Genomic DNA, 14,226 nt, shown 5'->3' with positions numbered 1-14,226 from the left:
GGAAGGTCTTAACCAGCGAGTGGGTGGCCAGCGGCCGCTGAAACCACACTGACAGGGCAGAAATCTGTCCTTTGATTGTGCTTAATGCCAATCCTTTATCCACTCCTAGCTGGAGAAAACTTAAAACTCTATCGATGGTGAACTTGCGAGGAAGCCATAGCTTGGACTCACACCAGCCTACATAGGCCTTCCAGACCCTGTGATAAATCACCCTAGAGACCGGTTTCCTGGCTCTGATTAGGGTAGAGATTACTTTCTGAGACAGACCTGTACCCCTGAGAATCAAGGATTCAGCTTCCAGGCCGTCAAATTTAGATGCCGTAAGGCAGGGTGGAGGATCGGACCTTGCGATAGCAGGTCTGGCCTTAGAGGCAGAGTCCAAGGGTCTCCCACTACCATCCTTAGGATTAGTGAGTACCATGCCCTTCTGGGCCATGCTGGAGCTACCAGGATAACTGGTATGTGCTCCACCCGGATCCTGCGCAGCAGGCGGGGTAGTAACTGGAGCGGGGGAAACGCATAAAGAAGTTTGAACTGATGCCAAGGGCAAACCAGCGCATCGGTTCCGCAGGCCATCGGATCCCTTGAGCGGGACATGAACCTGTCTAGTTTCTTGTTGAGTCTCGATGCCATGATATCCACGTCCGGCACTCCCCATTTTTGGCAGAGTGCTTGAAAGACTTGTGGATGCAGAGACCATTCCCCCGGCCATAGAGTCTGGCGGCTTAAGAAGTCCGCCTGAAAGTTGTCCACTCCTGGAATGAATATTGCCGATATGCAGGGCACATGAGCCTCTGCCCATAGGAGAATCAAGCTCACCTCTCTCTGAGCGGCTTGACTCCTGGTTCCCCCTTGGTGATTTATGTATGCCACGGCCGTGGCATTGTCTGATTGAATTCTCACCGGGAACCCCTGCAATTTTGACGTCCAAGCCCTGAGGGCTAGTCGAGCAGCTCTGAGCTCCAAGATGTTGATGGGCAACTGCTTCTCTGGCTTTGCCCAAGCACCTTGGCGAGTGCAACCATCCAAAATTGCTCCCCAGCCCGTCAGGCTGGCGTCTGTGGTCACTATCTTCCAAGCCACTGGGCTGAAAGACTTCCCCTTCAGTAGATTCTGGGGGTCTAACCACCAACACAGACTTTGTCGGACTCTTGATGAGAGCGGCAACGGGATATCCAAGGCCTGTGGCCTTCTGCTCCATGCTGACAGGATGGCTGCCTGTAGGATGCGAGTGTGGCTCTGGGCGTATGGTACCGCCTCGAATGTGGCCACCATCTTGCCTAGTAACCTCATACATAGGCGAATAGTTGGTTCTTTCTTGCTTAGAACCAGTAGGATTAATTCCTTGATGGCTTTGACCTTCCTCAGAGGTAGGAACACTCTTTGTTGTTCTGTGTCTAATCTCATGCCGAGATATTCCAACTGCCTTGTGGGCAGGAAAGCTGACTTTTCTCGATTTAGGACCCAGCCGAACCTCTCGAGGTATTGGACCGTGAGGGCCACTGCTCGCTCCAAGCCGGGAGACGAGTGGTCTATGACTAGGAGGTCGTCCAGGTATGCTAGGATCGTGACCCCTTGGATCCTTAGCTTGGCTAGGATTGGAGCTAGGACCTTCGTGAACACCCGGGGGGCCGTAGCCAACCCGAAGGGAAGCGCCACGAATTGGAAATGACGCGAAGCCACCATAAAGCGTAGGTATCTTTGATGTGGCTGATAAATTGGAACATGAAGGTAGGCATCCTTTATGTCTATGGACGCCATGAAGTCGTCCTTTTGGAGTGTGGCAGCTGCTGACCGCACGGATTCCATCCGAAATGAGCGGACCCTTAGGTATGCATTTACCATCTTAGGTCCAAAATTGGCCTGACATCTCCATTGGACTTTGGGATGATGAATAGGTTGGAGTAGAAACCCAGCCCCTGTTCCAGGACTGGTACCTCTACTATTACCTCCTGGGAAAGTAGATGATCTAATGCCGATCTTAATGCGGCTCCCTTCTCCGGATCGTTTGGAATCCTCGACTCCTGGAAATGAGGAGGAGGAAACCTTAGGAAATCTAATTTGTAGCCTGTGGCCACGGAAGACCGTACCCACTCGTCGGGAATGCTGGCTTCCCAAATCTCTGAAAAGAGTCGCAGCCTTCCCCCCACCTTCGTGGGTGGGGGCGCCCCTTCATAAGGTCGGCTTGGGGGCTGGTTTTGCTGGTTTGCGAAACCACTGCTTTCTGCCTCTAGCAGCCTGTCCTTGTGACTTGCTGTTGAAGCCGAAGTTTGCTTTTGCAGGAGGCCGTCGATACTGCTTGGCATTAGAGGGCCCCTGCCCAGGGGAATACTGTCGTTTAAACGCAGGCCCCTGATACTTCTTCTTAGTTGGCAAGAGAGTACTCTTGCCGTTTGAAATGGTCTGAATGTATTTATCTAGGTCTTCTCCGAAGAGTCGTCCTCCATGGAAGGGGAACCCTACCAGGAGCTTCTTGCATGGGGGCTCAGCCTCCCAGCTTTTTAACCATAAGAGTCTTCTCATATGGATAAGGGATAACGATAAACGTGACGCTTGCTGGATAGAATCCCTGATTGCGTCTACCGTAAAACATATGGCCTTAGGGACATCCGAAAATTCTTCTGCCTGCTGGGCAGGAATAAGTTTAAGCATCTGCTTAAATTGATCCGATAATGCTTGAGCGACCCCAATCGCAGCCACAGCTGGCTGTACTACTGCCCCTGCAGTAGTGAAGGAGTTCTTAAGTAGTGCTTCCAAGCGCTTATCAACTGGATCCTTGAACACCTGTATGTTTTCTACAGGGCATGTTAACGATTTGTTAACACATGAGATGGCTGCGTCCACTGCAGGAGTAGCCCATTTTTTGGAAAATTTATCTTCCATAGGATATAGGACAGAGAATCTTTTAGGTGGTAAGAAGATCTTATCTGGCTTGTTCCAATCTTGGAACAAAACTCCCTCTAATAGAGGATGGATCGGAAACACAGCATTGCTTTGAGGCGCCCTCAGTGAGCCCAAAGCTGAAACCGTCGATACCTGGAGATCTGGTACTGGCAAGTTGAATGCCTTATGGACCAAGTCCGACAATCCTTGAATCCACCAGCTCTCCCTCAGGGAGACTGCCCCAGACTCCTCTGTATCCGGATCTTCGATCCCTGAACCTACTTGGTCCAAGAGGTCGTCCAATTCCCCTGAGGAAAGGACCTCCTCTTCTGAGGGTCCGCGCTCGGGGGACGGAGATCTATTCCGCTTACTGCCCCGCATAGCTGCGGCTATCATTTTTCCCATGCTTTTCTGCATCTCTTTTAAAGAGGTGAGTAATACCTCCTCCGTGACCATCTTAGGGTTGGACTGACCCGCGTCAGCTCCAGCCCCAGATCCCGATGGCCCCAAGGCTCCCTGTGGGGAAAGCAGCGGCATAGCTTTGTCCGAGACCTCAGACTCTCTGGGGGAATCCCCACCTCTTGTACCCTCTGACCCGGATGCCATGGTACAATACCGAGGTACACCTGCTAGCTTATTGGTACCTGGGACTATAAATAGTTAAATGCCCAAACACCTGTTTGGGGGATAACAAATGCTTCCTCTCCCCTAGATGACACTTTTTTTTTTTTTTTTTTTTCAAAATCTAGGAAAGAAAAAACATTCTGTCCCCCTGAGTAGTATTGCAAGAAAAACTATGAGATGGAAAAGAAACAGCCTATTCCTAGGCTTGAAAACAGTCTTCTGAAGACTGCAATATTCTTTCTGGCCACTGTGTGTCCTCGGCGCCCCGTGCTGCCGCTCTGGTCTTTCCTCCCCAGTTCCAAAGTATTGAATGAGCTGTATGGAACAAACAAGGAAGGGCCGCCCCTTCCTTAAGCCACTGACCCGCCCTTCCCCCCCAGCAATCTCAAACAGGAAATGCCCCTCCCGACAGGGGGGGGGGGGGGTTGGGGGGAAGGGACCTCTCAGCTCCAGCAAACTGCAGCCTGCAGCCTGGAACCACGAGGAGGTCAGCGTTTTGCCTGCTTTGCAGGCTCTGAGGAGGAAGACTGAATGGAGCATCGCCTGGAGGCTTGCAGGTAAGCACAGCTCTCTGACACACACATATACTTTTATATCACACAGGCCCCACTCAATGCTTTTCCAACACTACAAGGGAGGTCACATCTTATGGGGAATAATACATATAGAGCCATCCTATCTTTATGATATGTGACTAGTTTGCCAGATGCAGTGCATAACCTTTAGGCATGTCCCCTGTGACCCCCCAGAAAAAACCTGCTAAGAACCAAGTTCCGCAAGTTTTCCCCTCACTTACCTGCTCCATGCCGCAGGACTTTGCCAAGCAAGAGGCCCAATCTTCCCCCATCTCCGTGGGGATGTCTAGACCTTCAGGCCCTGGGTTCCTATGAAGGATCCACTGTCCTGGGCCCATATAGCACCCTGGCAACAGAAAACATTAGGCACCCAAAGGTTTTCTAAGTTCTGGGCCCAGGGTCCAGCTCTCTAAAAAGAAAAGCATTATGGGCTATACCCCAAGGGTTTGGGGTCCGGTTACTGACCACTTTAGCGCTGAGGCTTTTTTGGACAGAACCGGTTAGCTCACCTAATCCCAATGATGCGGAGGCAAGCTAAACCATGACTAACACCTAAGACACTGGCGTAAAAACTGAGGTACTCCTCCTATGGGAGGGGGTTATATAGGGAGGGGCATTTCCTGTTTGAGATTGCCAGTGTCTATCACCTGAAGGTACTCCATATAACCCATATAGTAATGAATGCCGCTCTGTGTCCCGTGATGTAACGATAAAGAAATACCCCCTGGCATTTCCGGCTAACTTGAAAAAGGGCAGATGATTCATGTAGCATTTACTTCCTGGAGTCCATCTGCCCTTAGTTCAGGCATGCAGGCAGAAGGGTGTGCTTAGCTAAGATAACCCCTCCTCCCCTCCTGAAGACTCCTGGGATGTATTACACCATTGCCTAGGCCTAGAAACCAGAAAATGACTAAAGATAAGTACAAGAAAACATTTAAAACCGGTAAATATGATATACTTTGCTTTCTATTTACTAATACTAGCAGCATAAGGATTAAAAATAGTGAGTGCTGATTGAGAGAGAGAAAAATTCCACTTTAACTACTTGACGACCAGCAGCCATCATAATACGGCGGCAGGATGGCTCCCCTGCGCAAATTGCTGTAGCTGTACAGCGGGCGCTTTAAGTGGTATAGGGGGGGGTGGCTCAACGCGATTGGCACTGCGCTGACAAGCCATTCAGCTCTGCAGCTAGGGGTTCGGATCCCGGTCTCAGCTACATGTAAATTGAGTTTGGTGGTCTCAGCCCGGCTCGACTTATATGCGAGGTAAGCCTGTGCTTAGTACGCCCACCCCCCTCCCACAAAAACCACCACACTTACACGCACTCGAAATTGGGTTAACATGCACGCACTTTGACCACGGGGTCTCTAAAAAGAGAGGCGAAGGACTAACGGGGCTGGTTGAGCGGGCTAGATCCTCTTACTCCCTTATAGGGAGTCCCTCTGCCCCGGTTGGGCTTCAAAGCGGAGCAGGTAGGGCGGGCTGTGCGGGAGGACCCCCTCACACACCCACCATTGCCACCCGGGGCATGGAGAAAGGTGGCAGATTGCCTCTTGGGGAGGCCTGCCTACTCCCAACTCCTGCAGTCCGGCTCCTCTCTCGAGTACACGCACAAACTACACTTAAAAAAAAAAAAAAAAAAAAAAAAAAGTGGTATAGGGGGCGCACGCCACGTGACGTAGGAGCTGATGCACGTGCCCAGCGGCCAGGATGGCAGCCGTGCCGCCAACAACAGCGCACAGGCGCACTGAGCATGCCGCTACTAACGGCATCATACTGTTAGTGGCATGCGCGGGTGTGACATGATCGCTGCTCCGACCAGTCACAGTGCCAGAGCAGCGATACCCGGAAGTCACTCCGGGTATCATGACGGCAACGGACGAAGTGTCCGAGGACTGCTGTGGGGGCTTCGTTCTCAGGTAAGCAATTCATAATGAGCTAGTATGCTATGCATACTAGCTCATTATGCCTTTGTCTTTTTTTTTTAAGAGAGGGTTTACTTCCTCTTGAATCGAGATCGACTTATATTTGTTTGAAACAAGCAGTGCATGTTAGTATGCAACCCATAGTTCATAGTCCCTCATCCATTTCAGGGTTGCGAAAGATAAGGTGGCTACACTCCTACTCACAGTGGGACCACAATTTCAGACAAGGCAATGTTGTCGCAGTAAACTTAAGAAAAACATTGAGAATCCACTTATAAATCAGTTGTGGCTTATTAGATTCGTGCCTAAGCCCTCATGATAAAAGGAATTATGGGGTATTTCCAGGGCTTTTTTTCAGGGGGAACTTGGGGGACCACCACCTCTGGCTCAGACCCTTTGGTGCCCGCTCACCACAATCACTTGTAAACACAGAAGTCTGGTTTCTGTGTTTACAAGTGACAGCTCTGCACTCTGTGTGTAACCCCCTGAACTCTGCATTCTGTATGTAATGCAATCCTGGTATTTAATTCCCATTTAAGACCTTTCTACTGTTTGTGAAATCTGAACGAGTCGTGGTTGAGTTTCTGCACCTATTTTCTGAGGAAAAAAAGCTCTGGGTATTTCTATTGAGGCAGTTTGTGATGATAAAAACTGAAACAAAGAAATGATTGCACATTGACTATAGTGTGTCCAGAACATATTCATGGTTCCACAAGAGATAACAGAACAGTCTTACCTGCCAGTGCATCTTGGGCCTCAAAGAACGTGCTAAGACCTCCTTTCACATAGGCAACATTCCCCTCATTTTTCTTGCTTGCTTGCTTTCGCAGGTTGTTGGCTGCGATCTTCAGCTGTTCAAAACTGAATACATATTATTATTGTTTTTCATAAAAAAAAACACAAGATATGTCACTACAACATATACAGAACTGATCATATTTAAATGCCTGCATAGGGTATACAGTGAATCCAGAAAGTATTCACAGCGCTTCACTTTTTCCACAATTTGAGATGTTACAGCCTTATTCCAAAATGGATTAAATTAATTATTTTCCTCAAAACTCTACAAACAATACCCCATAATGACAATGTGAAAGAAGTTGGTTTGAAATCTTTGCAAATGTATTAAAAATAAAAAATTATAAAATATGTACATACGTATGCTCAATACTTTGCTGAAGTACCTTTGCCACCAATTACAGCCTATATGAGCAAATTGGACAAGCCATTCCAAAATCATGGACAATAATGGCCCCTTCTCCTTTTTTCTGGGAAGGCTTTTCACAAGATTTTATAGTGTGTCTGTGGAAATGCATATCCAATCAGCCACAAGAACATTTGCAAGGTCAGGTGTCGACATTCAAACTGATCCCAAACGTGATCAGTAGGGTTGAGATCAGGATTCTGCGGAGGTCCCTTGGTTCGATGAATTTCTTGTAAAAGGAACCCCCTTTTTTTATGGGTTTGTGCACAGGAGCACAGCCATGCTGGAAAAAGGGACATTTCATAAACTTTGGCCACAAGGGAAAGAGGTAGATACATTTACACACCTTTGTATGATGTAGCATTAACAGTACCATTCACTGGAAACATCTGAACCTTAATTTGGGGGACAGTCCACATATCATTGGCCATATAGTTCAAGAAAATGTAAGTTCTAGTAGGGAAACTATGCATACAGATCCCTAAGAAAAGGTTGCACAGATACATTTACAATGTCTGGAGCTTCAGGATTTAAAGTGATTGTAAAGGTAAACATTTTTGGAATTAAAACAAAAAAGATGCAATGCTTACCTTCCTTAGAGCGGTCTCTTACCTCCTTTTCTGGAGCCCCCGCCGGTGCTGTCCCTTCCTCCTTTCCTGTGGGTGCCCCCTTAGCAAGAAGTGTGCTAAGGGGGCACCTGTGTGGGCGTGCACCTGAGCCAGGCTGTGTGCGTCCACACACAGGGTGGCTCAGTCATGCCCCCTGCTCACAGGCTTTGACTGACAGAATCAGCCTATGGCTCCTGCTGCTGCCTCTGTCTCCTGTGAGACCAGAAAGAGAAAACAGTGGCACTGCTGGCGATACATTGCTGGATTGATAGAGGAGAAAGGTATGTGTATAGGATTGGAGGGGGAGGTATGGGGAGTTTTTTTTACCTTAACCACTTCCTGCCCAAGATACGACGTATGACGTCCCGGTTTTTGAGCGGGGATATCTGAATGATGCCTACAACTGCAGGCATCGTCCAGATATTATCTTTTTAGGCCGGTGATTCCCTGCACCGTAAGAACAATTATAGCAGCAGTTCATCCGCTTGATCTTTCTTGCAGGCGGCGGGAGGGGATGTCCCCCTTCGCTGCTTCTACCGGCTCGTCCGTGTGATCCATGTGAGAACGAATTTGTCACTGTCGAAGTTGAGCATAGAGATTTCTACGATCGGAGTCCCAGGCGCATTGTTATAATGTCATGTTCGGGTTGGTGAAAGAAAACAATGCCGGGGACATGGATGGAAAGGCCGAGACAGTTTATTTTTTTTATCTCAGTCTTTCCAGAGAGATAGACCCCACATCTCTCCATAAAGAGGACCTTTCACTCACTATTCCTATTACAAGGGATGTTTACATTTCTTGTAATAGAAATAAAAGTGATCAAAAAAATATAAAAAATTTAGGAGAAAGTATAAAAATAAAAAAGTAAAATAAAGAATTAAAAAAATTGAATTTAAAAGCGCCCCTGTCCCCGCGTACAGGAGCGAATGCATACGCAAGTCGCGCCCACATATGTAAACAACGTTCAAATCCCACATGTGAGGTATCCCTGCGTGCCTTAAAGCAAGAGCAACAAGGCTAGCCCAAGATTGCCTCTATAACTTTAAGCCTGTAAAAAAAATGTAAAGTGTCGCCTATGGAGGTTTTTAAGTACCAAAGTTTGGCGCCATTCCACGAGTGTGTGGAATTTTAAAGCATGACATGTTAGGTGTCTATTTATTTGACGTAACATCATCTTTCACATTTTATAAAAAAATTGGGCTAACTTTACATTTTTTTTTTCGTTTATGAAAAAAATTGCTGCACAAATACCGTGTGACATAAAAAGTTGCAACGACTGCCATTTTATTCCCTAGGGTCTCTGCTAAAAAAAACATAATTAATGTTGGGGATGTGGTTAATGCATATAATCTATTAAGGTTTTTTTACTTTAGAACAATTGCTAACCAACTGTGTGGGATAATGATAAACACATTCCACGGCAAAAAAAATTTAATCTAAAAAAAATAATTGCATAGAAAGGTCATGTTTTTTCCTTCCCTAATGCCCGGTACACACGATGAGATCATCGTCCGCTTTTTTTTTTTGCATGCTAATCTCAGATTGGATCTAAAGAGTTTACTAAAGTCACAAAAATTCTCGTACGACAGAATACAAATTTGGAGGTGATGTCATGTGTTGTAAAGCATTTGTATTGCATTTTCCAACGACAGCTGTACTGATTAAACGCAAATCTGCCATCGTACGAAAAAAAAATTCCGTGCATGTCCGATAGAATAATACCGGATGAACTGTCATGATCCGCTCTCAAAAGCTCTGTACCAACAATCCGATTATGGTACGATCAATTCGAAAGGGGCATTTTTCATACGATTTTCGGATCGTGTGTACTGGGCTTAAGGTAGCTAAAACGGGTAAAGGGGCACTTGTTTTTGTATTTTTTCTTAATTTAAAGAAATGAATGTCAGCTTTTATTTATGCATATAAAAACTTTTATCCCAAAGAAAAAAAAAACTGTTGTAACTGCTTGTGAAAATGCTGGAGTTTGGCTTGAATTTGTTATTGTATCCAAGCCTGCTAACATGGAACTTTAAACTACGGCCCTTCAGTTGTTCAGGAACTACAATTCCTAGTCACGTCTGTGAATGTCAGTGTGTTACAATGCCTCATGGGATGTGTAGTTCTACAACAGCTGGAGGGCCATAGTTTGAGGATCCCTGTGCTAGTACATCTAACATGCCACTCCCCCCCAGATGGACAATGCTGCTGTTCAAAAGGTGCCCCCTAAGCTCATTCATCCAAAGTGTAGGCACTCTAATACAGGAGGTGTGAGGCAGATCACCAGGTGAAAACAAGAGGGGGGGGGGGAAGCCTAAATAAAACAAATGCAGCCACCACATCCAAGCAGTGGTAAGTTCTGACTTGGTGTTTATTACCGCTTCAAGATAGTACACACAAGTGTATGAGTGTCATTGACTAGTATCAATGATTTTGCAGAATTCGGTACAATGTAAAACACTGATCTATGGCACTGTAATGTATAAGGTGGAGAGGTTCATCAATTGTTCTAGAAAATGCATCACAACCTTAAAGCCAGGAAAACAGATTTTAGGTTGTGAAGTAGGACATTTCCTAAAAGGAAAAAACATGCTGCAAGCAAACCAAAACATGAGTTCCCAAGAATACCTTCAGGTTCAATCTCCCCCAGGTTAAGTTCAGGGCATGAGAGTGAAAAGGTGATACGCACAGCTGTAAAACAGATGTCAGGAGCAAAATACATTGCATGGGCTTCATTTATAAACACCAGTTATTTATAACAACTCTAAATGGGCTATTCTGGGGCTTCTTGACCGAATACATCTTTCATCATTGTACTAGTAGAATATTTTTGTTTACTTTATTTTGTAATATCTTTTTAAAAGTGGGGGGAAAAAAATCACGTGTGTATGCAGATTTGTTAAAAACCATCATTATTACCATGAAAAGAAATGTAATGTAAAATAATTAAAAAAGAAAAATAAAACCATATAAAACATCATGCTAAGGATTTCTAGAATCGACATATTCATAGCCTACTTGTTTCTATTAATGTGTGATTATTAAGGAATTTGCAACCATTCTGAAGTCTTATGCCTTGTGTACACGACCGGTTTTCACGACGAGAAAACCACCATTTTTTATATTGAGAAAACTGCCATTTTTATATTGTTCGTGAAAACCGGTTGTGTGTATGCTCCCTAGCAGTTTTCTCGACTAAAAAAACTGGCGGCAAAAAAATGAAACCAGCTCTTTTTTCTCGTCGTGTTTCCCGTTAGTTTTTTTCTCGTTGCGAAAAACGGTCACGTGTATGCTTTTCCGAGGGGAAAAAAACAGCGGAAGAGGCTTTCTATGGGGGCACTCGCCAGAGGGAAGGAGCCAGGAGTGCCGGTGGGGGACCCGAAAAGAGGAGGTTCGGGGCATGCAAGTATAAAACGATTACAAAAAAACAAAACAAAAACATTTACAATCACTTTAAATCCCAAAACAAAAATCTAATATATTGCAGCTTACCAGTCATTAGATGTGGTTGCTGCATTTGTTTTCCAAATTCCTTCTATGGCCATTCTGCTTGACAAAAGTCGAACGTCGCAGTTGCAACTGCTGATGAGTATTTTGACAGTGGAAGAGTCCCGCTGTCACAATACATTGGCACAGCAGGGAGGATTCTTCCATCTATCTCGCTTGTGTTTATGGAGGAATATGTTAATTTTGTTTGGCCTGCTGGCTGAATGTAAAAAAAAAAAAAAAAAAAAAAAGACGACTAATCTATGGGCAGCCTAATGGATTGTGTCGGTGAAAATGCATTATGCTTCCAGGCTACTTTAGTCTGCATTTGAGATCAGTTTGAAACACTTCTGAGATCTTTCAGGGTTTATTTACAGGTATATTTCACCTCCTTCTGACTTGCATTTGTCCTCCTTTCAAGCTACATCAACTCTCTTCAAGCTATATTACCATTCCTATAGACTTCTGCCAATGAAAGAGAAATCATTCTGGTATGAAAAAGCCAGACAATGGACCCCAAGTCACATTTAAATGGCAAAAGGCCATGCTGAGAAAAACAAGGCCTCTTTAAAGTAGCGGTTGATACTTTGACAACAATCACGTCTGAGGTGGCGGCATTAGAGAAACACTGTGCTCTATGTGGAGTGTGAAGCCAGCAGTGTGTGAGCTGGAGTGCGATACAAAAAGACTTCTTATGCAGCTCACATTACACTATTAAACTCTTTCTCCAGAAAAAAAAAAGGCTCAGAAACAATGTTCTATTTCTGTCAGGATGCCTAAACACTATTTACTCCTGGCATTGTGCTTAGGCCAGCCATAGATTATATCATTTTCTTTCTTTCAACCATGGTTGAATAAACAAATATTGCTCGATTCCCCCCATCAACACAGTCAATCCCTGTGCTATTGTATTCTGACAGTGGGACATTTCCCAGCCATCAGAATACAATGATCACTGCTGGCGGCTATGGCCGCCAGCCTTAATTGGATAAAAAAGAGATTTTTAATACAGCTTACCTGTAAAATCTTTTTCTTGGAGTACATCACGGGACACAGAGCGGCATTCATTACTATATGGGTTATATGGAGTACCTTCAGGTGTAGACACTGGCAATCTCAAACAGGAAATGCCCCTCCCTATATAACCCCCTCCCATAGGAGGAGTACCTCAGTTTTGTAGCAAGCAGTATGCCTCCCAAAATGGTCCTCAAAAAAGAGGGGTGGGAGCTCTGTGTCCCGTGATGTACTCCAAGAAAAAGATTTTACAGGTAAGCTGTATTAAAAATCTCTTTTTCTTTATCGTACATCACGGGACACAGAGCGGCATTCATTACTATATGGGATGTCCCAAAGCAATGCTTACAATGAGGGGAGGGAGAACATCTCCAAGACAAAAGGATTTAATTTAGAGATATACTCAAATCATAATAAATCCAACTTAGTTGAGAAAAATAATTTTAAATTTTAAATTTAACTCAAAAAAGAGGAGCCCCCGGAATCCGAGGGTCTCAAACTGCAGCCTGCAGCACTGCCTGCCCGAAGGCAGTATCAGTATTCCTTCTTACGTCCAACTTGTAGAATTTTGTAAACGTGTGGACAGAAGACCAGGTTGCCGCCTTGCAAACTTGAGCCATAGAGATCTGGTGGTGTGCTGCCCAGGAGGCGCCCATGGCTCTAGTAGAATGAGCCTTTAATGATACTGGAGGAGGCAACCCTTTCAAGCCGTAGGCCTGAGTGATTAATTGCTTAATCCACCTAGAAATGGTGGACTTTGCAGCTGCCTGCCCCTTCTTGGGCCCATCCGGTAGAATGAACAGCACATCTGTTTTCCGGATCTTCTTTGTAGCTTTAAGATAGGCCTTCATGGCCCTGACAATATCCAAGGTATGCAGCAACCCTTCCTTTCTGGAAGTAGGTTTAGGGAAGAAGGATGGTAATACCAAATCCTGGTTCAAATGAAAACTGGATATGACCTTCGGTAGGAAGGAAGGATGAGGGCGGAGAACGACCCTGTCCTTATGAAAAACAAGATATGGTTCCTTACAGGATAAGGCCGCTAGCTCCGAAACTCTTCTTGCGGAAACTATGGCAACCAAAAATACTAACTTCCTTGTCAGTAGAACCAAAGGAATTTCAGCCAACGGCTCAAACGGTTGTTTCTGTAAACTTGACAGAACAAGATTTAAATCCCACGGACAAAGCGGGGATTTAACTGGAGGTCTAATACGTAAGACCCCTTGAAGGAAGGTCTTAACCAGCGAGTGGGTGGCCAGCGGCCGCTGAAACCACACTGACAGAGCAGAAATCTGTCCTTTGATTGTGCTTAATGCCAATCCTTTATCCACTCCTAGCTGGAGAAAACTTAATACTCTATCGATGGTAAATTTGCGAGAAAGCCATCGCTTGGACTCACACCAGCCTACATAGGCCTTCCAGACCCTGTAATAAATCACCCTAGAGACCGGTTTCCTGGCTCTGATTAGGGTAGAGACTACTTTCTGAGACAGACCTCTACCCCTGAGAATCAGGGATTCAGCTTCCAGGCCGTCAAATTTAGATGCCGTAAGGCAGGGTGGAGGATCGGACCTTGCGATAGCAGGTCTGGCCGTAGAGGAAGAGTCCAAGGGTCTCCCACTACCATCTTTAGGATGAGTACCATGCCCTTCTGGGCCATGCTGGAGCTACCAGGATGACTGGTATGTGTTCCACCCGGATCCTGCGCAGCAGGCGGGGTAGTAACTGGAGCGGGGGAAACGCATAAAGAAGTTTGAACTGATGCCAAGGGCAAACCAACGCATCGGTTCCGCAGGCCATCGGATCCCTTGAGCGGGATATGAACCTGTCTAGTTTCTTGTTGAGTCTCGATGCCATGATATCCACGTCCGGCACTCCCCATCTTTGGCAGAGAGCTTGAAAGACTT

The 14,226-nt window shown here is 45.7% G+C and overlaps 1 protein-coding gene across 1 annotated transcript in view; it reads right to left on the bottom strand.

Annotated features, from left to right (window-relative positions):
* The window catches only part of EXOC2 (exocyst complex component 2), a 308,760-nt gene that overhangs the window by 212,756 nt on the left and 81,778 nt on the right, over window positions 1-14,226 (bottom strand). The window contains exon 5 of the mRNA XM_040353634.1: window positions 6,747-6,871. Within this exon, the coding sequence (XP_040209568.1) occupies window positions 6,747-6,871 (125 nt within the window). The remainder of the gene's footprint in view (window positions 1-6,746; window positions 6,872-14,226) is intronic.

The sequence above is a fragment of the Rana temporaria genome, chromosome 5 (assembly GCF_905171775.1).
Source record: "Rana temporaria chromosome 5, aRanTem1.1, whole genome shotgun sequence".
NCBI classification, from domain to species: domain Eukaryota; kingdom Metazoa; phylum Chordata; class Amphibia; order Anura; family Ranidae; genus Rana; species Rana temporaria.
This window is presented reverse-complemented; position numbering and strand designations above follow the sequence as displayed.